Source organism: Lepidochelys olivacea (assembly GCF_965140295.1).
Source record: "Lepidochelys olivacea isolate rLepOli2 genome assembly, chromosome: 9".
NCBI lineage: Eukaryota > Metazoa > Chordata > Testudines > Cheloniidae > Lepidochelys > Lepidochelys olivacea.
This window is the reverse complement of record NC_140419.1, coordinates 74,998,022-75,024,402: the sequence shown is the minus strand read 5'-3', so window position 1 is coordinate 75,024,402 and position 26,381 is coordinate 74,998,022. Positions and strand designations below refer to the sequence as shown.

General features: G+C 40.6%; 1 protein-coding gene across 3 annotated transcripts in view; it reads right to left on the bottom strand.

Moving 5' to 3' along the window:
- HDX (highly divergent homeobox) overlaps nt 1-26,381 on the bottom strand; it is an 84,193-nt gene that overhangs the window by 34,701 nt on the left and 23,111 nt on the right. For all 3 annotated transcript variants that reach the window (XM_084640108.1, XM_084640110.1, XM_084640109.1), the window contains one exon: nt 15,345-15,398. In XM_084640108.1, the coding sequence (XP_084496234.1) occupies nt 15,345-15,398 (54 nt within the window). The remainder of the gene's footprint in view (nt 1-15,344; nt 15,399-26,381) is intronic.

Sequence of the window (26,381 nt, the reverse complement as noted above, 5' to 3'; positions counted from 1 at the left end):
TTGAGGGTGGGGGAAAAGAAATATATTTAAACACAAAACAGGGTACTCAGTTAGAAAATGGTTCTTACTAGGAAAGTTTTACATCACAATGGAAATACATGTTTCTCTCAAAACCTTGAAAGGGGAAGCCTCATCACAAGACCCTAGAACCCCAATTCTAGCAAGACCTTTGCATCTGCAAGCCATCTCTTACTTCTCTTCTGCTTTAACTTCTGTTTCCTCCTCCTACACCTCTTCACTTTTTGGTCCAAGTCTTTGCTTTGTACTTCCAGGTATCAAATGATGGCTAAATATTTACCCCCTGTAATTAAATTTATCAGTTTTGTTATCCATATTCTGAAAAGCAGATTGTGAGACAGTTTTCTGGTGAAAAGCTTCAAAAATTAGCTTCAGAAAGCAGTCCTAGTTAGCAAACTGAGTCAACAACTCTGCCAGACTCTGGGTTATATGCTGCCTATACCAGGGATTCTCAATCTTTTTCTTTCGGAGGCCCTCTCAACATGCTATAAAAACTCCATGGCCTACCTGTGCCACCACAACTGTTTTTCTGCATATAAAAGCCTGGGCCAGCATTAGGGGGGAGCAAACAGGGCAGTTGCCTGGGGCCCCATGCCACAGGGGGCCCCCATAAAGCTATATTGCTCACGCTTCGGCTTCAACCCCGAGTGATGAGGTTCAGGACCCTGGGCTTCAGACCAATGCGGTGGGGGACTGGCTTTCTGCCCTGGGCCTCAGTGAATCTACTACCACTGACCCTATTTGTCGAACCCTCTGAAACCTGCCCATGGCCCCCCGACTCCTAGTTGAGAACCACTGGCTTATACAATGGCTGTGTGTGTGTGTGTGTGTGTGTGAAGGCAACATTTTTTATAAGAAATTATCCAGTTTGCATATTATGGGCACTGCTGGCATTCAGCCAAGTGTCACAGAATATGCACAACATATCTAAAAGTTTTGGTGCAAAACCAATACCTAAAGTTGGTAAGATCCATCAAATTTCAATGGCACTTTCCTATCATGTTACTGCCTTTTGAGCACTGGCTCTGACTTCCCAACTTTTATGCATTTGTTGAAGATGTTTCAGAGCAAATGTACCAAAGCTATACAGGAACAGTATAACTTCATTTTAACTTGAAGTCATTTAATAAAATCAATATTAAATAATTAGAATTTTTAAATATCAATTCTGGGTATTATATGTTGTAGTTTCCATAAAAGGAGATGTGTACACCTAAAAAATACCATTTACCCAAGTTGGTTTATTTAAAGTAGACTGAATTTGCATTTATTGCTTCTGAAATTCACTGTTTTAAACCATATTAAAAAAACCCCACCTCACTAAAACGTTCATTTCTTTCTTTCACCCAAAACAGACATATGACAATCCAGAATTACCTTCCTATTCTTTAAAGATACAATCTACTTCATTCTGATGTACAGACCAAACCTATATCCTGAGAAATGAAAGACTCAATTGTTCACTGAGCAATTTTATAAAGTTTCTATTAGGAATCTATCATTCATTAGTTTTGTCTCATTGTATTTGTCATGATAACAAGATGGCTTTTATAGAAGTTATGTCTTCTTTTATGAAAATCTGAAATTTGATCAGTAGCAGAGGCAAGACTTGATTTAATTTAAATTAATGAAATTGCTTAAAAACAAATACCCTCTCTGTCCCTCATAAACTCTATCACTGAGACTCAGATGGGAAAAACAAATACTTTAATAAAACATATTTTATTAGTGCATGCAGATTATCAATCTCAAAAGCCTACTAAAATAGTTTTATTTCAATGTGCTTTTTTACTCATTTCAGACAACAGAATAATAAGTCTGTTTTTATCCATTATTTCTTCTTGATTTTAGGACACATACCCCTACATGTTCTCATATTGTATCTTTAAATACTCCATAAATTATATCTATATATTTAACCACAGTAACACAAGTTACTGCCTGTTTTTTTATAAAAGAGATAGGTCAACTTCTGACCATACATATTACTCAAACATATAAAATTCAGTTTTTACTTTATTTCATTTCAGAAGTCAGAATGCCCTCCCTTTTTCAGCACTGACCCATTAGCACTATGCCAGATTAGCTGCATTATAACACATCCACAAAAACCTAACAGCCTTGTTCCAAGTGTTTGGATTAAAATGTACATCCTTTATAGGTTTCCTGTAATGGATAGCTAGATCAGGAGAACAGATCTATAATTCTGTCTAACACTCCTCAGAAGCCATCATACGCTCCAGTCCCCATTACTATAGGTAAATTAGTGGGGACACTCCACCCGACTCTCGTTGTGAGAGAGAGAGAGAGAGAGTGTGTGCGCGCACGCGCATTTTATTTTTAGAAATGGAGGTACTGGTGAACCATAACCACAAATAACTTCAGCATGTGGGGCAGGAGATCGTCCACTTGGAATCCACACATAGCTAGGGGAGCACGTTACACTAAGAGGTTACTAGTTCTTGACTCTCCCTAGAGCTACATAAAACCTTATACAGACACTCCCCGGGTTACACAACACCCGACTTATGCAAATTCGTACTTACAGAAAAGTTTCATAAGCCAGACATAGGATTTTCGAGTTGTGGAAATTTTTGAGTAACATACGGGTATATGTTTCCGACTTACACAAAATTTGAGTTATGCAAGGCTTTCTGGAATGGAACGATTGCGTAAATTGGGGGGCATCTGTAGACCTCTGCTGAGATTGGAACCTGATTGGCGGGAGAAGCATGGAAGAAGTCTGGGGTCAGCCTGAAACAATAGGCCAAAAACAGTGCGAACTGCCTGTCTTCATTTCAGAGTGTTGATATTTTGCCAACTATTTCACTGATGATTTTAGAACAGGGGTGGGCAAACTATGGCCCACAGGCCGCATCCGGCTCACCGGACCTTTTAATCCGGCCCCTGAGTTCCTGCTGGGGAGCAGAGTTGGGACCTTTCCCTGCTCCGGTGCTCCAGCTGGGGAGCAGGGTCGGTGGCTTGCCTGGCTCTGCTCCACACATGCAGCAGCTCCATTTGGCTTCCGGAAACAGGGGCAGCCAGGGGGCTCCACACGTTGCCCCACCCCAAGGGTTGGCTCTGCAGCTCCAATTGGCCAGGAACTGAGGACGGGGCAGCACGAAGACCGGCATGGTCCCGTCTCTGCGTCGGAGGCAGGGGCAGGACGCTGTTTCCAGGAGCCGCTTCAGGTAAGGGCCACCCGGATCCTGCACCCGAGCCACCCTCCCCCCCGACGCCCCAACTGCCTGCCCAAGCCCTGATTGTCCTCCAAACCCTTTGATCCCAGGCTGGAGCTTCCTCCTGCAGCCCAAACCTCTCATCCCCAGCCCCACCACAGAATCTGCATCCCCAGCCAGAACCCTCATCCTTCCCGTGAGCCCCAATCCCCTGCCCCAGCCAGCCCTCCATACAATTTCCATGCTGTGATGTGGCCCTCAGGCCAAAAAGTTTGCCTACCCCTGTTTTAGAAGAACCATTCAACCAGGATACTCATCCCCTAGTCTCAGGGCTGGTCTACACAGTTTTTGCACTGATTTAGCTATATTGGCTTAGAAACCAAGCTACTGCAGTTATATCAATATAGAAGTGTTATCTAGCCCTACCAATAAACACTTTTATACTGACAGAACTGCATCCATACTAGGTCATTATACCAATTTAACTGTATCAGTTTCTAAACCAACATAGTTAAATCAGTGCAAAAACAGAGGTATTGTCTATAAACAAACTGCCTCCCAAGCCTCTTGAAGGCTATAACTGCCAACTGCCCCACTACAGAGTTTCCAAACCCATCAACTTCCACACCCATCCGCCAACCCCATAACTATAATTCAGTTACGTGTTTTCAATACAAAAATTTGCAAGACACTGAATGCTGAAAATTCAAGGTCAAAGTAAAGTAAATAGAAATTGACAGCAAAATAGATATCAGAGTGGTTCCATACTGATTCTATTTGTTTTCGTATTTAATTCATTTTGAATCTCACTTTTTGAGTTTGCCTGCAGCTGCCAAAGAATTTCCTGTCAGCTGCACTGGCCTACCACAGAAACCAGGGAACCTTGCAGTGGAACTTAGGTCCAGCTTGCCATGAAATAAACAAGGCCCCAAAAAAGATTATATTGCTTGAATTTTAGAGATCTTCAAACTTGCCTTCCTTCACCTCAATTAAGAAGATTGCTGTTAAGAGGCAGTACTGATTGCCTATTTTGTCCAAAAGAATGTTGCCTACAATAGGGGCTTTGCAGGTGAGGATAGTTCAATGCAAAGTAAATACAAAAAAAAAAAGAAGCAGGTTGGGGAAATAATGAGGGACTCTCTATAGAGATGTATAGGAATCTTCGAGGAGGAAAGAAGAGTTCGTCAGTGATCCAGAGATTACAGCAAAGAACCGTAAACCCGGAGAATCCTAACAGTAATTCAACAATGCAAATACATTAACCATTGTGACCTTCCATTCTATTCAGGTTCATAAGAATCTGAATGCCTCTTCTCATTATGCGACATGACTAGGATGTGTAATGTGTGGGTTTCTTTCTTTGTCTTCCCAAGGAGAAACTGTGTGGTCTCCCCACACCACCAATAATTTAATATAGTATATGTACACTGCTGTCTGTTTATGCTAGCAAAAGCAAGGCTGAAGTACGCTTTGACTGGAATATGGTGAAGCTAGTAGTGGTTCTTATTCTTATGGGAGTTCATTCCTGTTTTGGACTGATCCCAAAGAAAACTGTCTCCAAAGAGCTTTACCTTGCAAGAGTCAGTTCCATTGTGCCTGAGTGGCCATGGCTCTTACCACAAAGCAGGAGGTTACCTTTTAGGTATCCTGGGCCCAGATCATTGAGTGTCTTGAAGAGGACGACGCAGACCTTGAATTTGACATACTATTCAATGGGGAGCCAGTGTAAAGAGCAGAGGACAGGTCTGATGTACTTATGGCAAACCAAGTTACCGAGGAGATGTGCTAAAGCATTCTGTACTAGAGTAGATGGAGTTTTCTTGAGACTGACAATCTGCATCCAAGTAGATAGAATCACAGGGCTAGAAGGGACCACCAGAGTAACGCTGCCGCAATCCATTTGGGAAGGGAGAAATGCATTTTTCATTGATGCCAGGATACCAGCAAAGTGCAACCATCTCTGGGATGAAGGGCAGCACCCATCTGTCTCATGGCACAGTTCACAGCGTAAGGTGAGCGAAACTTTGTAGCCACAGACACTGAGTCAAACCAACCAAGAAATGCCATGAAATCTTTTGGCCTAAACTGTTGCTTGGTCTGAGGAATGGGAGGTGGTGAAAGAAGACACAAAAGGGTCTTCATCCCTTTACTCTGGTGTCTACATACAAAGGCCAGTAATAATAGTCCTTGAACTCCCTTAGCATATGGACTGCTTCCAGCCATCACCAGCATCAGCTACTCTGACAAGACTGGGATAGGATGGGGTGAGTCTAGTCCCATTGCTCCTGATTTCTTACCCATTAGCCAGCAGAACTGTTAGTACAAGGTGGGGTAGGTATACATTGCATCTATTCAAAAGGTAGCAGAATTGTCTTCCAAAATAAATTTGCCCAAAGCTCCTGCAATTCAGGACAGGTTTCAGAATAGCAGTTGTGTTAGTCTGTATTCACAAAAAGAAAAGGAGTACTTGTGGCTCTAGTACTTAGAGACTAACCAATTTATTTGAGCATCAGGAGAGTGGGGTGGGGGGGAGAGAAAACCTGGATTTGTGCTGGAAATGGCCCACCTTGATTATCATACACATTGTAAGGAGAGTGATAACTTTAGATAAGCTATTACCAGCAGGAGAGTAGGGTGGAGGGAGAAAACCTTTTGAAGTTATAAGCACCCATTTTTTCATGGTCTGTGTGTATAAAAACATCCTCACTGCATTTTCCACTTTTATGCATCAGATGAAGTGAGCTGTAGCTCACGAAAGCTTATGCTCAGATAAATTGGTTAGTCTCTAAGGTGCCACAAGTACTCCTTTTCTTTTTGCAATTCAGGACAAGTTCCCTTGCAGGTCTCCTGCAGCTTTGATGCTTCTCCATGACCCTCACATGGACCAGCCACAGTCTGACTCTTATCATACACGGAAAGCAGACAGAACCTCTGTTTTTAAGATCTCATTCATAACACACACATACAGTAAACTGCATAGACTTAACCCATCTGTCTGAGAAGGAAGAAGGGCTGAAAGGCCTCTGCTGAGATCTGAACTTGTGTTCAGAGTGTCTTTGTATTCCAGCAATGCTTAGCCCATAACCCCTCACATTGTGATTCCATGTTCTAGGCAAAACTTCAATGCTGTGGCTCAAAAAGACCAACTTCTACCCTTGACTGTGGGCAACTAAAACAGAACTAAGGAATACCAGAATTCCAGCTTCACTCTTGTAGATGGAGTAAAGATAGGGGAGTCTGGAAGTATCATTCTAGTTAACTTATTTTGGTTTAATGGGTACTACAATGTCATCTCAGAGTGAGAGTGAATAAACTAGAGTAGAGATTTTGCAACACTGTCTTGTTTATCACAGCTGTTGGATGAATACTTGTTTCTTTTTAAACTGCAGAAGTTAAAAACCCACAACACCCAAAAATATCCAAGCTTTCACTCATATCAAAACACAAGTCTCAATAACCTTAATTACATGTGGAGTAGCAGTAACAGCTATGGTTAAGATTATATTACTGTTTCCACTCTAGTTTCTCAATTGTTCAGCTTTGTTTTTTCGAATTTTCACATTTGGGGCTGAAATTTTCCAGGATTTGCTTCTATCTTTGTGATTTTAAAGGAAGTTTTAGCAAGAATGATCCAGTCACTTTAAGAAAAGCAAAACACAACACACATTTCTTCAACTTAAAAATAAAAGACCATACTATAGCTGAAATGGGCAGGAATTTTTCCTGGTCAGAAAAACTTTTTACTGTGCAGCCGCACCTGTATGCCTAGTGCAGCCTTCCTTCTCTGTACATTTTATAAGCTTTGTGAATAAGTTGTGCAAACATAAAAAACAGTTATCCACCTTCGCCTACTGTTGTTCTTCGAGGGGTTTTGTATGTGTCCATTACACTAAGTGTGTGTACCTCCCAGGTACCTGTGCCAGAGGGCTTCCCCTGGCAAGACACATAGGGGCAGCCATGCCTTCACCCTGGTGTTCCTCATGCACCAAGCTGAGAATATTAAGGGGCAGAGCTGCCCTGTGTGTCCTTCAGTTCCTTCGTACCAGACTTTTAGATGATAGACTTCGCTGCATTGCGGAAGGAGGGTGGGTCAGGTAACGGACACATGCAACACATCTCAATGGGTGAAAGGTACACAAAGGTGAGTAATTGTTTTTTCTTCTTTGAGTAACTGCATATGTCTATTACACCAGGTGACTCCCAAGCAGTTTCTGGGGGAGCTAGGAGTCTCAGTGGAAGAGAGACTGCAGAATTGCTTTTCTTACATTAGCATCTTCTCTTGATGTGGTTGTAATGTCTAGCAAAAGTGTGGACTGAAGACCATGTTGACGCTCTATACAGACACCCATGACAAGAACATTTCCCACAAATACTGTACAGACTGAGTGTGCAGAGAGCTTTTCTACAAGCGCGATGTTCTGGATCCTGTAGCGCATAACAATTCAGCTAGTGATCCATTTGGAAAATTGTACTGTGATAGGATGCCTTCCTATTCATTCTGAGTAGGAGACAAACAACTGGGAAGAGACCCACAAGACTTTGTTCTTTTCAGATAAAAAGCTCGTGCTCAGCAAACATCCAGAGTGCAGAGCTTTTGCTCATCTTTTTGAGTATGAGGCCCTGCAAAGAAGACTGGTAAATATATAGATAGGTTGGGGTGGAATCAGATACTACTTTGGAGAGAAACTTAGGGTTTAGCCTAAACTGTACAGCATTCTTGTAAAAAAACTATATGGACAGTCACTAGAGCATGTAATTCCCCAATTCTTCTTGCTGAGGCAATGGCTATTAGATAGGCCACCTTTGCAGAAAGGTGCAACAAATGGGTAATTAACAGTTCGAAAGGGAGCCCATAAGGGCTCACAACACTAAATTCCAATCCCAATATGAAGTAGGGTCCCTGATAGGAGGGAACAATCTTTCTAGGCCTTTAAGAAACCGTTAAGGTGGTCATAGGATTGGAGAATGCGGTCCCATGACGTGAGAGTGAAACTCCAAAATTGTGACAAGGTGCACTTTTATATAGAGCTGACCACCAAACCTTACTCTTAAATGTAAGAAATAATCAAAAATCTATTGAATAGTAGATTGCATAGGAGACCCAGGGGATATTTACTCCGCAATTAAATGCCCAGATCTAGCCCATGTCAGCTGACTCAGGCTCACGGCGCTCAGGTTGTGGGCTATAAAACTGCAGTGTAGATGTTCAGGCTTGGGCTGGAGCCCAGCTTTGGGACTCCGCAATGGGGAAGGGTCCCAGAGCTCAGGGTCCAGGCTGGACACCAAACATCTACACCACAATTTTACAGCCCCACAGCCAGAGCCCTGTGAGCCTGAGTCAGCTGATATAGGCCAACTGCAGGTGTTTAATTGCAGTGTAGGCATACACACCCAGATAAAGAAATGTTTCCACTTATTAAGGTATGTAGCACTTGCGTATGGTTTCCTACTATTTAAGTAGGACTAACTAAAAACTGAACATTCACTGCAATCTCCACTGAAGGAACAGACAGACAGAATACTCCGATCGAACATGGATGGTAGGAAGGAACTGAAGGATGAGGAAAGCTTCACCCCTTTATAGCTTCAGAGGGAGCACAAGGAGCACCAGTGAACAAACACGGCCACCTCCATGGGCACCATTAGAGAAAACTCTCTGGCACCATTGCATGAGATGCACGCATCCATTGTGTAATGGACACATGCCATCACTCTAATAACTTTGCAAACAGAGCATGTAATTTTTCAGTCAAGAATTGGTTAAATCAACCACATTTCACTAGAACACTTAAAAGCATTTCTCTTCAGTGAGGGTTATATTCATGCCACTGTACAGAGAAGTAAGGCTGAACAACTCTTACATATCCAGCTAACTCAGCCACATAGGGAAAGTTTTTAAGACAAGAAAGAATGAACAGAGGGATATGTTTTCAGGTAGGATGAGGGCAAATCTCATGGGCACACTTTGGCAAAAATTTTCAAACCTGAATGTTTAAAGTTAGGCAAGTTGGTCCATACCTAGGCAAGGCCATAAGTGCCCTGATTTTTTGAAGGTGCTGAGCACCCATTATACATTAAGTCCGTGCCATCCACTCCCAGCCTCCTCCCCTCACAGGAGACTTGTCAGGAATGTGTCAAGGATGGGAGAGGAGGCCCTCTGGCAATCTCCAGCCAGCAGAGCAGCCCCATGGGGCCACTGCATCCAAAGTGTGTAACAGCAGCCCTGAGGCTGCTCTTATTGATGCCAAAAGAGGACAAAGGTGGCCTTAATCGACATTTGCTTTCCCACCTGGGGTCCTGAGCTTGAAGATCAGACTAAGTCATTTCCATTTCTCCTTCTGATGACCTGTTACAGATGGAAACCTAAAACCATACTGAAAGACTTGTGAATATTCTTTTAGAATGAGTGCAATTTATCCATCATGCCACTCAATTAAAATGCAAGCAAGAAAGCAAGTATGTAGGAGTTACTTCAAAATGAACACTAGTATCTGCCACTGAAAATAGTAGTTTAAAAGCTGATGAAGTGTCTAGTGCAGGAATCGGCAACCTTTGGCACGCGGCCTGTCAGGGAAATCCGCTGGCAGGCCGGGATGGTTTAGTTACCTGCAGCGTCCGCAGGTTCAGCTGATCGCAGCTCCCACTGGCCGCAGTTCGCCGTTCCAGCCCAATGGGGGCTGCAGGAAGTGGTGCGGACCAAAGGATGTGCTGGCCGCCACTTCCTGTGGCCCCCATTGGTCTGGAATGCCAAACTGCAGCCAGTGGGAGCTGCGATCGGCCGAACCTGCGGACACTGCTGGTAAACAAACTGTCCCAGCCAGCCAGCGAATTTCCCTGATGGGCCGCGTGCCAAAGGTTGCCGATCCCTGGTCTAGTGTTAAAGCTGTAGATCATAAGAAAAAATTAGTTGTTCAGATGAAACTACATTTCTCACCTAAATTCCCAGGGTTTGTTTTTCATACCAGGTCCTCCATGTGTGCACATACAAACTTGCCACTAGTGTACACAAATGACAGAAGCATCAGCATATATAATCCACATAATTTAATATCCAACAATTTTATTTATTTTCTTCTTCTGTAAATTACCAATTACTTATATTAGGTTAAAACTCTCAAGGGAAACAGATCTCACAGGAAGCACCAATAGGATTTCCAGTCTACAGCCCATAGGTGTGGAAAAGGACTGTGGTTTTGACTCTAGATCAGTTCCTCAGAAGGGCCTGTGGATACTATTATAGATAGCAGAAAGTCAAATGACATAAGTCTACAAGGAAACTCCACAACAATATTTTCTATTTTTGCTTTCCTTCCTCATTTTTTATTAGTTTATTAGTTTTATTGGTTTTTAAAAGGTGATCTACCAAGAGTATGTATGTGTATTCTTTTTGTGATTATTTCTTATAATGACATGAAGAGGAATCCATCTACTACTCAGGGCACCTTTCACAAACAAACAACGTAGTAGGGGTTTTTTGCTTTCTTTTAAATAGAAATGTTCTGTCTGAAACACATGAGGAGTCTTAATTCTTCTCTGTCCATGGAGGTCTCCTCGGACAGATGCGGATTGTGAACTTTCTTTGCCCTTAACTGAAGGGATCGGGTGTTGAATGTTTAATATATTACCTCCCGAAAGTTTCAGATATTTTATATAGCCTACTATTTTTCTCGATTGCAAAGTTATTTTTTGCTTTAGAGATAATCTGAGGGCTTATCCACACATAGACTTGTTCCTGAATAATCAGGAACAGCTAATTGGGAACAACTCCATGTGGAAACAACCCCTAAATTTAAAGGCTGCCAGAAATACCACTTCAAATTAAGTTCAACTGTACATGCTAAAAAACTACTAACACTGTACAGCCTTCTGTTTTTCTCCAATTTCTCTCTACACAACTCTATTTAGAACCCCACCCTAGATTATTCTGAATCACAACACAAAATTAGATATTTTGTTTTCCTACCACATGTTCAGACAAATACAAATTATTTTGTCCTTTTCTTGAATCTCATTAGAAGACAATTTGCCTTGTGTGAGATTATGTGAAAGATGGGAAACTGAGGTCATTCATTAGACTAGTAAATCTGCAACAGTCAAAAATGGTTTACAAAGCATCTTCAACTGCACTGATTCAGGCTATTTAACAACACAGATTAATAGCAAGATAGTTAACCAAGGTTACTAAACAGCAGTCTTGGCACACACATTATTGTATGTCCAGAGCAGATTTACAGTTACTACATAAGCTAAAACATTTATGGATCTACATCAGCACATTTTAGTTCCTGTACATGCCAAGATAATCTACAATCTAAGATTTCAGTTCATGTAAATTAAAATGAAATAAAGCAAAATAAATAAAAACAGAAGAATATTTCAAAGCTTATTTAAAGGATTATCTAAGATTTAGGAGAATAAGAACTTTACATTACTTTTAAACTAATTTTAGAAACTGTAGGTAAAAAGTTTCATTTTGAGGGAGCTCACTTGGAGGGAGCTTCATTGCTCTTTCCATTAGCAGGGCTTTAAAAAAAAAAATGAAAACAAAGTCTTATGCTGCATTTCTAAAGAACTGTGCTGAGCTATTTTTCACTCCACTGGGTTTCCCAGTTGCTCTTTGTGACATCAGTCTGTCACTAGAGTTATTCTACCTTTGAAAATCTACTGCATTCTGACTTACAGAGGGAGGACTGCTAATAGTGACTTTAAAGTATCTCACTATTACATTGTTTCTGAAACTGACTGCTGTAAATTATGCAACCTGCTGTAAAACAAATTAGCTTCTCTGTAGATAGCAGTAATGAAAGCCAAAGCAGGGACATACAGACAAGTTAAACCTACATTTAAAAGAACCCCTCAGCGTTCTACCCTTGGTGAAGTAGCCTATCAGAAGACAGAGATCTTGCCATGGGCCCCAAACCTCACTTTTTTTTTTTTAAATATATATAAAACATGAGCTTTTTGATTAGATGGGAAACGAATGCTAGAGCTGAGCACCTCACCATCAACCTTGTGATGCTTAACTCTAGGGACTGTAACTCCAATCGTCACAGTGGTACATGAGGAAAACAATGGTTTCTGAGGCCATTACACAAAACTAATCTATCCTGACATTATATTTATGGAACACGATTATTCCCCAGGAAAATAATGCCAGAGAATATTCCTGCACATTCCAAGAGCAGGAAATCAGGAGAAGAGCTACTTCAGTTTTAGTTTCATTCAGAAAATTATTTTTTATAAATATGTGCATACACGTGCACACATGCAGTCAGGGTCAGCTCAGGAGACTGAGGACTTCTCTACACTGCAGTGTTAGCTAGAAATATAACTTGAGTGCTGCCCCATACCAGATTCCCACTCATGCACAAAAATTTCCAGCTCAAGTGCTGACTGACCCATCAGAGGGTATATGAATTGTTAATCATGTCTATTATGGTAGTGCCAACCAACCACGAACAGGGCCCCATTGTTGAAAGCACTGTACAAAATACAGAGTAGTACATGGCTCCTTTCCCGGAGAGCTTACAAAAAAGCTTGAGTCCTGCTAACGATGCAGCTACTCTGTGCTGCTCATACTACCACTTTGTGCTGCTCAGATGTTGTTTTGCAGTGTTACCACGCTCATTTGAACTAAGGAAACTCGAGAGTAGTTACCGAAGTGTAGAGAACTCAAGCTAACATTGCAGTGAAGACAAATCTTGAAGCAAAAACATTCTTGTGACAAGAGTAGTAAAGATATGAAACACATGTGTTTATTAAGCCATGTCGGAGATAAATGGACTGTGGAAATTTCCTCCTGTAGGCACTAGCAGCCACTACAGAAATGAACCAGCTCAATTTTGAGTTAATTAAATACTTACTCTATGTGGGAACAATGGATGCAGTCAAATTGGATGGGTCATTAACAGCAAACAGGGAAATACTTACATGTCTTTTGTAAGTGAGGGATGGGGAGAAAATGAAGTTAACTGTCCTTTCCGGTTTGTCAGACAACTTTTTAACCGTGCACTCTCACATCCCTGACCATCCTATTACATGCCCAAAGCCCCTTTATACCCTCATATTGTATCCTTTCACCATTTCTAGTATAAGCTACGTTCCTATATAAAGTACCCTGGATACTATCCCATACTCTTCATATTGTGTTACTCCACAACATGTGCAACCATTATCCACCTACACCAGAACACACCCTCCTGCAGATTGCTCTCCCTTTGTATCATTATCTCATCTCCTATCCTTCATATATTGGCTAAGAACGATCATTCTGATATCCTACCTTCTCACTAATGAGATCACAACATATCTATCTTACCCTCTACATACATTCTATAAACACCCACCCTTCTAACCACTATTTCACTGTGAACCACAATACATCCTATCCCTTGAACATTTTGAAGTCTAAAAACAGTACTATACTTCTCTTGATCTTATGCCTGACATGGATTCAAACACCCCTTTAACCATACAGAATCCATATATCCATTCTAACCCTCTCTGCAAATATTGCCCCCTAAATATCTCATTGTCCCAAAGGCTAGAACTATTTACTCTACACAGCAGGGGAAGCTCCCACTTTTCCCCCATAGTGTGGAATGCAATTTACTAGGGATTGTCTTGTGCCCACCTGCCCTCCCAAGCAGGATAGCATAAAGCCCGTCTGGCAACTATAGCAATTGATTACATGAAAAAGCAATTAGACAAGTATTTAATTAATTTTAGCTGTCTTTTAATGTAATTTAGCAGCTGAGAATGAGGATGACAGGCAATATCATAGGCCTGATCAAATCCCATTTAAGTCAATGGAAAGACTCCCATTGACTTCAATGGATTTCGGAGCAGGCCACATGTGACTCACTGAACATCTGTAGTGTGCCAGAAAGTTCTCCATGGCCCATCACTGGAACTGCTAACAGACATCAAAGAAACTGGCATGTGCTTACAATATGAAAAACATTTTTCCCCCTATTTTAATCATTTTTCAAATATGAAATTCAACTGTTTTCATGCTTATCACAAGCTCAGACTAATTTTATGTGTAGAGTGCACAGCATAATAGAATATAAGGGCAAAGTTATTAAAAATGTGGAATGTCTCTGAATTATCCAGCTCACAACATTTAGGTTTAGGGTTTTTTAAAATTTTTTTTAAAAACTACAATGTTTTACTAAAAATTCCTTTGTGTAAAGCATATCTATTTCTCATCTTTATCTTAAAGTTCTTTTTATGCTTTGGGAAACATGTAAGCACGAACAGCTGCCTCTAACATTTTATCTTTAAAAAGTAATATTAGATGTATTAAATAGAGGTGCTTTTATATCTAGTTAGGATTTACTGATGGCTGAATTGATACATTCTATCACTCAGAACCTTACTACATGTAAATAACTGAGAGCAAATATTTTCCCTCCCACTGTTATACCGCAACACTGACCCTGATTATTTTAGAAAAATAGACTTTGAGCTGGAAGACAAGAAAGTTATGACATTTTCAATAAAAGTTCGTAAATATGAACAGAAGTGTAGTTTTATACTATATTTAGGAATGCCTTATGACTTCAGAACACCAATCTGGTTGATTTCGCTTAATAGGAAAGGGTATAAAAACTAAAATGTGGATAAAAATTACACCTGAGATAACTATGACATACATTTTGGACTAAATCCTGCTTCTCATATTTTATATATAGACATACAGATAGGATCTAGCAGGCTGACAAACTAGGATTTGTCTCCTTATGAGTTTAGTTTTCCCTCTCTGAATTTTTGGGTCATGACCAGCCTTTGTTTCATTTTTAACACAAATCACATCAAGTCTTGCAGTCTTTACTCATGGAAATAATCCCTATTTGTGCACTTCAGATACTTGGACTACTTACATGTGTAAAGGTGGCATGATGGGACCTAGGTTTTCAATTTTGGGCTTTTAACACTAGATACTGTACAGCTATTTATGGGGTATATTTACAGGCTACTGTTTGTGGCTACTATGAACAAAAAATAAAATAAAGCAAAAAACACACATTTCTGTTTTACCAAATACTCAAAGTGACATTTTTCTAGAGGTCATTCAAATTTTTTTTAAATGTGTTTCCATGCCTTTACTTAGCTCATTTGCTGCTTCAAGTGAAATGTACTTACTGCTCTTTTTCTGGAACACCCTGTAATCCAAGGCACAGTGAGGTTTCCTGAAATCTGTGGAAGCAAAAAAACAATTACCAATAAGGCACACTCTCAGACTGCTGGTATGGCAAATAATACTATGTACACAGCTTTTGCATGACTTGTGCAAAATAATCCAGCTTCAAGAGTGTGTATTCATTGTGATAAGTGTCTATAAACATGAGTCCAGATCTAAATACTCTTCCTTTCTGCTTAAGAAAAATGCTTGCAAGATTTTCAGAGGGGGCCAAATTCTGTGTGTTATTCATGTGAGTAGCCTGATTACTGTGGGACTCCTCTGACAAGTTAGGTGAGCAGAGTTGCTCTTATTGAACTAAAGTTTCAGGACTAACTTTGTACTATATTATAGTAACACCAGTCCTAAAACGTTTTTTTTTAAATGATGTGGAAATCAAAACATTTACAGAGCCCTTAATAAAAGAGTATCAAATTTATTCTGTAGCACAGGCCAAAATACATTTTTTATTATAGTCTGTAGAACAGAACTACTAAATTAAATCAACAGCCAGCCAATCTCCCGTTAATAAAAAAGATCTTCTACACTTTCCATAGTATGCATCCAAGATCTTTTTATACACACAAAGCATGAAAAAATACCTCCCCCCACCCCACTCTCCTGCTGGTAATAGCTTATCTAAAGTGATCACTCTCCTTACAATGTGTATGATAATCAAGGTGGGCCATTTCCAGTACAAATCCAGGGTTTAACAAGAACGTCCGGGGGGGGGGGGGGGAACAAGGGGAAATAGGTTACCTTGCTGCATAATGACTTAGCCACTCGGGGGGGGGGGGGGGAGAGAAAACCTGGATTTGTGCTGGAAATGGCCCAACTTGATTATCATACACATTGTAAGGAGAGTGATCACCCACAGGAGAGTGGGGTGAGGGGAGGTATTTTTTCATGCTTTGTGTGTATAAAAAGATCTTCTACACTTTCCATAGTATGCATCTGATGAAGTGAGCTCACAAAAGCTTATGCTCAAATAAATTTGTTAGTCTCTAAGGTGCCACAAGTACTCCTTTTCTTTTTGCGAATACGGACTAACACGGCTGTTACTCTGAATACTATCATTGAGTTACAAAGATTTAGCACCTCGTTGGATCAGGCCCAGTGGGAGATTTGCATAAAGACTATGGGTAGAATATGGTCCTCAGTAATAACTATTATTTAAGGGCCAATTTGTTCAGTCAGTTATATGGATGCAACTTTCATTTATTGTAGTTGAAGATGCACCAGTGGAACTGAGAGCAGAAAGCAGAATTTGGCTCTTAATAAAGCTACTGTTGCACTTGGCAGGAAAAAAGGATACAAAGCACTAAAATCAGTATCACTTCTGCCCTTTGTATATACGACTAGTGGCATGTGCCATTACCCAATTTCAACGCACAATTACAGTAACTGCAAGTTAGGCAAAGTTGTACACCCAAATTATTTTAAATTTTCTTGTTTTTAAAGTGTCACTGTTAGGTTTCAGAAGTAACACCTCAACAAGATGAAAGTAAAAGTCAAAATTTGGAAAATAGTTGTTTCAGGCTAAGACAAAGTTACATGACACATTCAGATGAGGCCTAGAAATCTGAAATGAAAACTTGAATTCTACATTATTTGAGTTTGTCATAGAGGCCCATCAAGCAGGCTGGATCTGGCTCATGGGCCAAGTGAATGAAACCACTCACTGCCGAAACACACCTTCCAATTGTATCTGTTATGTGTATTGCTTTTCGTGTAATGTTCCAGGAACATTAATAAATGTACCAGATCCAGAACAGGTGGTTTTCAGCATCAAACTTTTCTAGATAGCAGAAATTTGCATTTTAGAGTAATAAGTGATCTTTTTCAGGGGATCTCTCCTCTTGATCACCACAAATTCCCACCCTTCCAAAGAGGCATTTGCTTACATAAACCTGAAGTGTACTTCTTTCTCTCTCTGACTGAAACATGCAGGGTATGAAATAACATTCTAGGCTGGTTTTAGATTCTGGTACAAGCATTTTTTATGCACAACAGAAACTGAAGAGACTCTCAAACAGTTCAATAAAAGGAAGACAAGAAATCCATCATAGATTTAACCCACCTATTTCAAAATATGGTAAATATAATATTTCCCTCTGAATTATACTCATCATTAAAAACATTTACTAATTTCTGAACAAATGCATATCCAAAAATATAATTATATCTTCCTCAGCTAAAAGTTTATCCTTTGTACTTGCTACCTAAGACACTTCTGTACAGAAAAATACACTTTAAGATTCTCCAAACTTCCTGTTTAGCCAGCCGTCTTCTAGCTTGATTAGGATGCCCACTCACTTTGGACCACAATGGGGTAGGGTTGCCAACTCTGTAATATTTAAAAACGTGACACTCCAGCAGGAGTGCTGGAACGCCCCCATCACCACCTCTTCCCCGCGAGGTCCCGCCCCTCTCCATCTCTTCCCCCAAGGCCTCGCCTCCATTTGCTCTCTTCCCCCCATGGAGTGACTCGCCTGCAGAGCCGGGGCTGGGAGCTGCAGCTGCCCAACACAGGTAGGAGGCGGCCCTGGCTGAGTAGGGGCTGGTGCGGGTAATGACCCGGTGCCTCCCCACCTGCAGTAACTGGACTTTGGGTATCCAGTCAGTAGATCTGACTGGACACTGCGGCGGTCCGCTTTTCAACCGGACTTTCCGGTCGAAACCCGGACACCTGGCCACCCTATAAGGGGAGGGAAAGAGGAAAGTCAACATCACCAGTGTTTTTGTCAAAATACCATCCTGTGGTTGCTGCATGCACGCATTGTCCTTTTCACAGATTCTAAGGCCAGAAGGGATTATTGTGAACATCTAGTCTAACCTCTTGTACAACACAGGCCATAGAACTTCCCCAAAATAATTTCCAGAACCTCTCTTAAAAAAAAAAAAAATTCTTGATTTTAAAATGGTCAGTGATGGAGAATCTACCACAATCCTTGGTAAACTGTATCAATGATTGCTTACTTTCACCATTATGTAAGGTAAAGGCAATGTTTGTATTTACATAGTATCTGCAGTTTGTCAGGTAGGGTTTTCAATACAAAACAAGAAGAAAAAAAAATCAAGAATTTAAAGCTACTATGTATATTTTTAACATTTGTCCACCAATTCATTTTAACATAATTTTAAGAAGCTAAACCAAACTGTTATACTGCTTATGTGATTCACATTAATTTTTAGGGGCTAAGCTGCAGTACTCATACTCATGAAGAACAGTATCTAGCTCCTTGAGCAATCACACTGGATTTAAATGGGACTACTCAATGTGAGTAAGAGTATCAGAACCTGGCCCTACATTAACACAGTAGTATGAATAGACAAATACATAGAAGCTGATATTTACAGAGAACTGTCCTAATTGACATAAATCACGTTAGACAATAAAAGGCCCCACACCATACTTGTTTTGCTTAAAAAAAAAAAAAAAGCACCATTCTCTACTACAGGTGGTGTTTTCAATTTCTATATCTGTCAGTCTACTGTTAATTTCAGATAAATCTAGAATGTCTATCTTGACATTTTCATGTGTTCAACAACTCTTCATAAGAAAAATAAAGTGGGACCAGTTCTTTTTTTCAAAAAGAATGTAGAAAACATAACCCATAATTGCCATATCACTAAATAAACTAATAGCTTTATAACTAACATTTTAAAGAGGTATCCCAGCCCTCCTCTGTACCTGGCTGCAATGTTCTACGTTTTCATGTACAAAATAAGGGCAAATTACAGACAGCACAGAACAGGATTAACAATAATGTTTCCAAACAAGGAAAGCTAATGTATTAAACAAAAAAGCATCCCATGTTCATTTACATTTAGCTAAAATGAAATCCTAACCTTTTCTACAAAGAAGCTTAAATACATAATTTCACTTTATTCCCTCCTCCCAGCCCCCAAATAAAAGTCAGACATTAATTTAGTCCTGCAAGTCATGCAACTTGGTAAAATTGCCTTGCTCCATGTTAAAAAAGTCTGAAGACACTGATTACTCATTTTTAATAGTTTGAGCAGAAAATTTCTGATGAATAAATAACTGGATAAATAATTCCAAGGAACCCCTTTGTGTCATAAAAATTGATTATTACATTTGTTCTTATGTTAGATTAGCATGAATTTGATTAAATGATTTCAATTGGGGAGTTTATGACTAATTGCTTATTAGATATCCCACCAATGTTTAACAGTAATGAATTCATCACTTCTTGCTCTCAATTGCTACCTGTTATAATAACTGAGCATTCAAACAATTCAGTAACTCAAGCTTCATATGTTCTGAATCTGAAGGATTTCCCAGGAATTTAAGAATAAGGATACTCATTCCCAGGTTGATGGATTAAATTATATTACACTTGACCAAAAACATGAACAATAAATGACTGCATGTGCTAGAGTGTCAGACCACAAAAATCTAAAATCTTTTTCTTTTTTTCCAGGTTCTTTCTAATGCCTCTTCAAAAGAACAATAAAAGCCGACACTGAAAAACCATTACCAAAATATGCTTTATGTTCCCTCAAGCTTTTAATATGTAAAAGCATAATATGTCATAAATATTCATGAAAGTAGATTTTCTTAATGGGATACCATCCTAGCTCTTAGCCAAAAAGCCAGCCTATCTTGGCAGTTTTCTCATTATGAAATTATTGCCATCAAGAAATTCCCTCTGTGGGGAAAGGGTCAGAGATGGAATTGGTTACTCACTTGATGGGGTGCTCTACTATCCAATGATGCATGTGATTTTAAAGGATAATCAGAGCTTTAGACATGTGCCTTTTTGTTTTAGGTATTAAAAACAGATCAAATTTAAAAGTGGATCCTTGCCACGTACAAAAATGTATATAAGAAAATAATCAATACATAAATTACTGCAATGCATAAGTAAAGTTAAGTGGTAAATGTTCTAGAAGCCCCACTTGAGGAAGTGGTAGGCTGCCTGTGACTCAGGAACCTCTTGGTGCCAAATGGCAGAAGGCATAGGGCTGCATATGGTTTGGGATCCCCTGGGTCTGGTAGCTCCATATTTCTTTCAAAGAGTGTCATGAAAGGTCTCTACTGAAAGCCTCTTTCACACTGATCATCACTGAAAAGTGCATGTACAGTAATATGTATATATGCTGAAAACTGTGTTCTTAAGGCAAACGAGACAGGTCACCAGAAGGTGATAAATTGGTTCTGTTCAGGCAAGAGATAACAGACACTTATCTTCATAGGAGACATTTGTGTGTCTTACAAGAGAAGTCTGATGGAACACGGTATCACCAGCTAATCAAGATTGCAAAGTTTACAAGAGACCACAAAATCTACAGGAAGAAATACATGACAGCAGGGTTGCCAGTTTATGACTAAGATCAAAGAATTAGTTTGGTATATCAGAAGAATGCAAGGAGACACACAATAATTTTCACCTAGGAGTATGCTGACAGTGGGCTTGCTTCATGAACAAAAAATCACAACCCTGGCTTTAATACACTGGAAGGATTTTGGGTGAGCTTTTGCTCTTATGACATAATGTCTTATTTGTTAAGTTTAGGCTGTAAGTTAAATAGGCAATTTTATTTCATCTGTAACACTCTGTTTCCAGTGTTTATGATTGCTATCATTGGAATCTCTCTTCTTTGTTAAATAAACTTACACTTGCTTTCTCCATAAACAAATCTAAGTGCTATGTGATAAGCAGAACTGTGCTCTACAGCTTAACTAGTAAGCTGTGGTATACTGTTCCTTTAGAAACAGAGGACCTGGGAATTCTGAAAGTGTCCTGAGTACCAGGGGCTAGGAAACTCCAGGGAGACGCTCAGAGGTTGGAGTGTGCCTATCATTAACCTGCAAAGAGAAAGCGGGACCCGTGGAGGCCTCGAATGCAGGGCCTGCGACGCCAGAGCCTGGTGGTGATGGGGAACTGACTCACTGCAGACACCAACAAGGCTTCCTTATATTAAGGGCAGGTGGTAGTGAAATGCCTCCCAACCCTGTGTACCCCCAAAAAGCATCATAGTGCTCAGCTCCCAAAAACCAGCAGATTCCCTCAAGATCCCATGGGATCTACACAGTACCTGTGCCAATATCCCCACCACGGACACATGCTTTCTGCAGAACCAGGATGCCACGAGCTCCTGCCTTCCCCCTCATCACACACTGCTACCCCCCAAATCTACCATCTTGGATTTCACAGCAAAGAGGCCAGTGTCAAGTAAATTAATGCTGACAGGTCTGTTTTAACTTAGTCACAAAATTTTTGCAAGGCTGGAAATGGGCGCAGGGTCAAAGGCACTAAGAAAAAAAAATATAGCTGTTCCCTCTGTGATGCTGCCTAGCAGGTTGCCAGCTCAGACCAAGGCAGCAGGCTAATAGAACTCAAAGGAGTGTCAAAAGATATTGTACTGTGATCAGACTAATTCACTATTTTGCTAAAGTAGTTCAAAGAAATGTTAATGTTATTGTCTTCACTCATCTGTAACTTGTTGATTCACATTATCTTTGTCCTTGTAGTTAATTAGCCCTAGATCAGAAGGATGTATTAGCATGTAATAGGGATGTAAATATCGTTTTAAAAGTTAACCAGTTAAACCATTAAAATTATATCGTTTAACTGGTTAACCGATTAAAGGGAGAGGGGCCAGGGGCCACCCCGACTCCTGGCCTCCTGGCTCAGGGCTGCTGCTGGGGCTGCTCCTGTTAGCGCAGGGCTGAGGCTGCTCCATTGGGCCGGGGGCTGGGGTCAGCAGGGCAGTGCAGCTGGTGCTGTGCCAGCCCACCCAGGGCTGGGGGTTAATGGTTAGACTGGGTTATCCGGTAATACTAATGCTTACCGGTTAACTGTTTACTATTTTACATCCCTAGCGTGTAGATGAGAATTTATTTAATGTGTGAAACTGCATGAAGACTAATGAAGGATTGTTTCTGGCTATCACATTGTTCATGAAAACTAATGAAGATTGTCTTGATTGCTGTAACTGAATGCATTGTGCATGTATGTAACTGAATTGCCCATCAAACAGGATTGAACTGTAAATGAAGAAGCATGTTAACTTCAAAGTATAGATCATTATGTTCAACAATGGAAAATTCACAAAAACTTTGTCTGTTTTTAGTCAGCAAAGGGAGGGCTCATGCTGTGATGGGAAGTTGCCAGATTGCCTTCTGGGGAAAGTAGCTATCAGAAGAAATGCTAGGAGTGATCCAATATCTCTGGACTGATGGATTCCAACAGGGGGAAACCTGAGCAATTGGAAAGGTCACCAAAGCCATTTTGGGTAACCTTGAGAGACTCATGGAGAACTAGCATACTACAGCTCTGCTATCATTTGGAGTAAAAACTCTAACTCACCAGTAATGTATTTTACCTGCTTTAATATCTCAGTAACTCTCATTTCTTCTTCTTAGCTAATAAATCTTTAGTTAGTTTAATAGAGTAATTGGCTACGGCATTGTCTTTGGTGTGAGATCAACAACATCCTCAGCTCTCGTCCCCTAACGCCTCTACTCTACTTGCGCTATATTGATGACATCTTCATCATCTGGACCCATGGAAAAGAAGCTCTTGAGGAATTCCACCATGATTTCAACAATTTCCATCCCACCATCAACCTCAGCCTGGTCCAGTCCACACAAGAGATCCACTTCCTGGACACTACACAGTGCTAATAAACGATGGTCACATAAACACCACCCTATACCGGAAACCTACTGACTGCTATTCCTACCTACATGCCTCCAGCTTTCACCCTGACCACACCACACGGTCCATTGTCTACAGCCAAGCTCTGTGATACAACCGCATTTGCTCCAACCCCTCAGACAGAGACAAACACTTACAAGATCTCTATCAAGCATTCTTACAACTACAATACCCACCTGCGGAAGTGAAGAAACAGACTGATAGAGGCAGAAGAGTTTCCAGCATCACCTACTACAGGACAGGCCCAACAACGAAAATAACAGAACGCCACTAGCCGTCACCTTCAGCCCCCAACTAAAACCCCTCCAACGCATTATCAAGGATCTACAACCTATCCTGAAGGATGACCCAACACTCTCACAAATCTTGGGAGACAGGCCAGTCCTTGCCTACAGACAGCCCCCCAACCTGAAGCGAATACGCACCAGCAACCACATACCACACAACAGAACCACTAACCCAGGAACCTATCCTTGCAACAAAGCCCGTTGCCAACTGTGCCCACATATCTATTCAGGGGACATCATCACAGGGCCTAATAACATCAGCCACACTATCAGAGGCTCGTTCACCTGCACATCTACCAATGTGATATATGCCATCATGTGCCAGCAATGCCCCTCTGCCATGTACATTGGGCAAACTGGACAGTCTCTACATAAAAGAATGAATGGACACAAATCAGATGTCAAGAATTATAACATTCATAAACCAGTTGGAGAACACTTCAATCTCTCTGGTCATGTGATTACAGACATGAAAGCTGCGATATTACAACAGAAAAACTTCAAATCCAGACTCCAGCAAGAGACTGCTGAATTAGAATTCATTTGCAAATTGGATACAATTAACTTAGGCTTGAATAGAGACTGGGAGTGTCTAAGTCATTATGCAAGATAACCTATTTCCCTTTGTTTTCTAAACCCCCCCACCTCCCCCCCATGTTCTTGTTAAACCCTGGATTTGTGCTGGAAATGGCCCACCTTGATTATCACACACATTGTAAGGAGAGTGAGAACTTTAGATAAGCTATTACCAGCAGGAGAGTGGGGTGGGGGGAGAGAAAACCTTTTGTAGTGATATACACACAAATCATGAAAAAATGGGTGTTTAAAAACAAACATCTTCTGTATTTTCCACTGTATGCATCCGATGAAGTGAGCTGTAGCTCACGAAAGCTTATGCTCAAAGAAATTGATTAGTCTCTAAGGTGCCACAAGTACTCCTTTTCTTTTTTCAGTGAAATAGGGTAAGTGACTGGCCCTTTGGGGTCAGGAGTGGCCTAATGTGTGGTGACTTTTGGTTTTAATAACCTTTTATCACAAATTCCAGTTTGTCTTGGTGGTAAAGTAGGGGTTGGAGAGCCAAAAGAGGACTCTCTGTAGCTCCGTGGTAAGACTAATACAGTGATCCAGAAGTTCACACTTGTTACTAGCTTGGTGAAATAGAATAATAAAATACACCACCAGTTTGGGGTGTCTGTCTTGTTTTCTGACAGTCTGACCTGAGATTGGCACTCATATCTGGAGCCATACCTGTCATGGTGACACCCTGATTCCTGGCCTTGCCAAAAACTGCACATTGCAAAACATGCATGAGGGACATACACAAAAAAGTCAGAGGAAATACAGAGGCAAAACTGGCCCCTTTCTAAGGCTCACCGACCAGGATACACCTTATTTTCATCCCACTAGCCATAGAAAAAAAGGGAATGAAAAGGAATCCCTAAATGAAGAGCCAGGTTTGATTGTAATAGTTCAATTGCATTTGTTAGTTTTTCCTCACATAACTGTAACAAATCTGTACAAGTAATAATGATTGGGATGTTCTGATCTGTATTATACTGTATGTTACCCTACTGCAGGCACCATGAACCAGCATGAGGAATCTCAACATCTTTCAAAAGGGGAAACAAAACAGACCAGAGGGGTGAGGTAATATCTTTTATTGGACCAACTTCTGTTGGTGAGCAAGACAAGCTTTTGAGCCACACAGAGCTCTTTTCGGGTCTGGAAAGGTACTCCCAGCTTCACAGTAACATGCAAGGTGGAACAGATTGTTTAGCGTAAGTAGTTAGTACATATTGTAAGAGATGATAGTAGCTAACTACTTACGCTAAACAATCTGTTCCACCTTGCATGTTACTGTGAAACTGGGAGTATCTTTCCTAGACCTGAAGAAGAGCTCTGTGCAGCTCAAAAGCTTGTCTCATTCACTACCAGAAGGTTGGTCCAATAAAAGATATTACCTCACCCACCTTGTCTCTCTAATATCCTGGGACCAATATGGCTACAACTACACTGCACACAAAGGGCCAGTCAGTTTTCATTCAAAAGGGCTCTTTCCCTAGGAAGGGATGCATTCCTAGGAGATATACTTTAGAAAAGAATATACTGAATCACTGCTAACTAGTACAAAGCCATACTATTCAGACTAAATAGAAAGACTCCCTTTCCCAGGAACAAAAGAATCCTTTGAAATAGGCTGATGCTGTCTGAAGTCTTCTTACAGCAATATGAGGAAGAACTGGTCTATTTGTGCAGTGGAAAAAAAACCTGATTCAAGCCTCCTGATTATAAAATAATAATGGAGATGTATTATATGGGAAGGCTGGTTACAGGTTTGCTAATTTCTCAAGTGAACAGCTGGCCTAATGCTTAACAAGTTAAGGAGGACTTTTGATATCTAGTTTCCTAAGACCAATGATGAGTAGACACCAAAAAGACTCTACCACTGCCACCATGCCATGAACTAAACCAAGAATGCCAGGTTTCAGAGTAGCAGCCGTGTTAGTCTGTATTCGCAAACAGAAAAGGAGGACGTGTGGCACCTTAGAGACTAACCAATTTATTTGAGCCTGAGCTTTCGTGAGCTACAGCTGTAAGGTGTACTCTTTTTCTTTTAAACCAAGAATGTCATTTGTTTGCAACAACAGCGAAGAAAAACGAGAAAATACATTTAGGTATGTGAAGTTTCAATTCTTAAGCTGTACTGCCTTTTAACAGCTTAAGCTGTTGCAGCTTTTAACAGCTCATGACTAAATAAAAATATGTTTACAGGCTTTTCTTCATTTTCACAAATCTGGTTTTTCTTAAGTAAAAGCACTTTGTTAATAGCAAGTGCTAACTGACCACCTCTAGAGAGGAGAAAAGCTCTATCCATGAAAGGAGAGGTGAGCATAGCACATGCACCCAAAATGGCAAGAAGATGCTTGAGAGGATTTGCAATTCCTATTAATAGAGATCACAAAAACTATAGACAGAGGCTATGCTAGCACATAATGGGCCTTCAAAACTTGCAACTGTCACA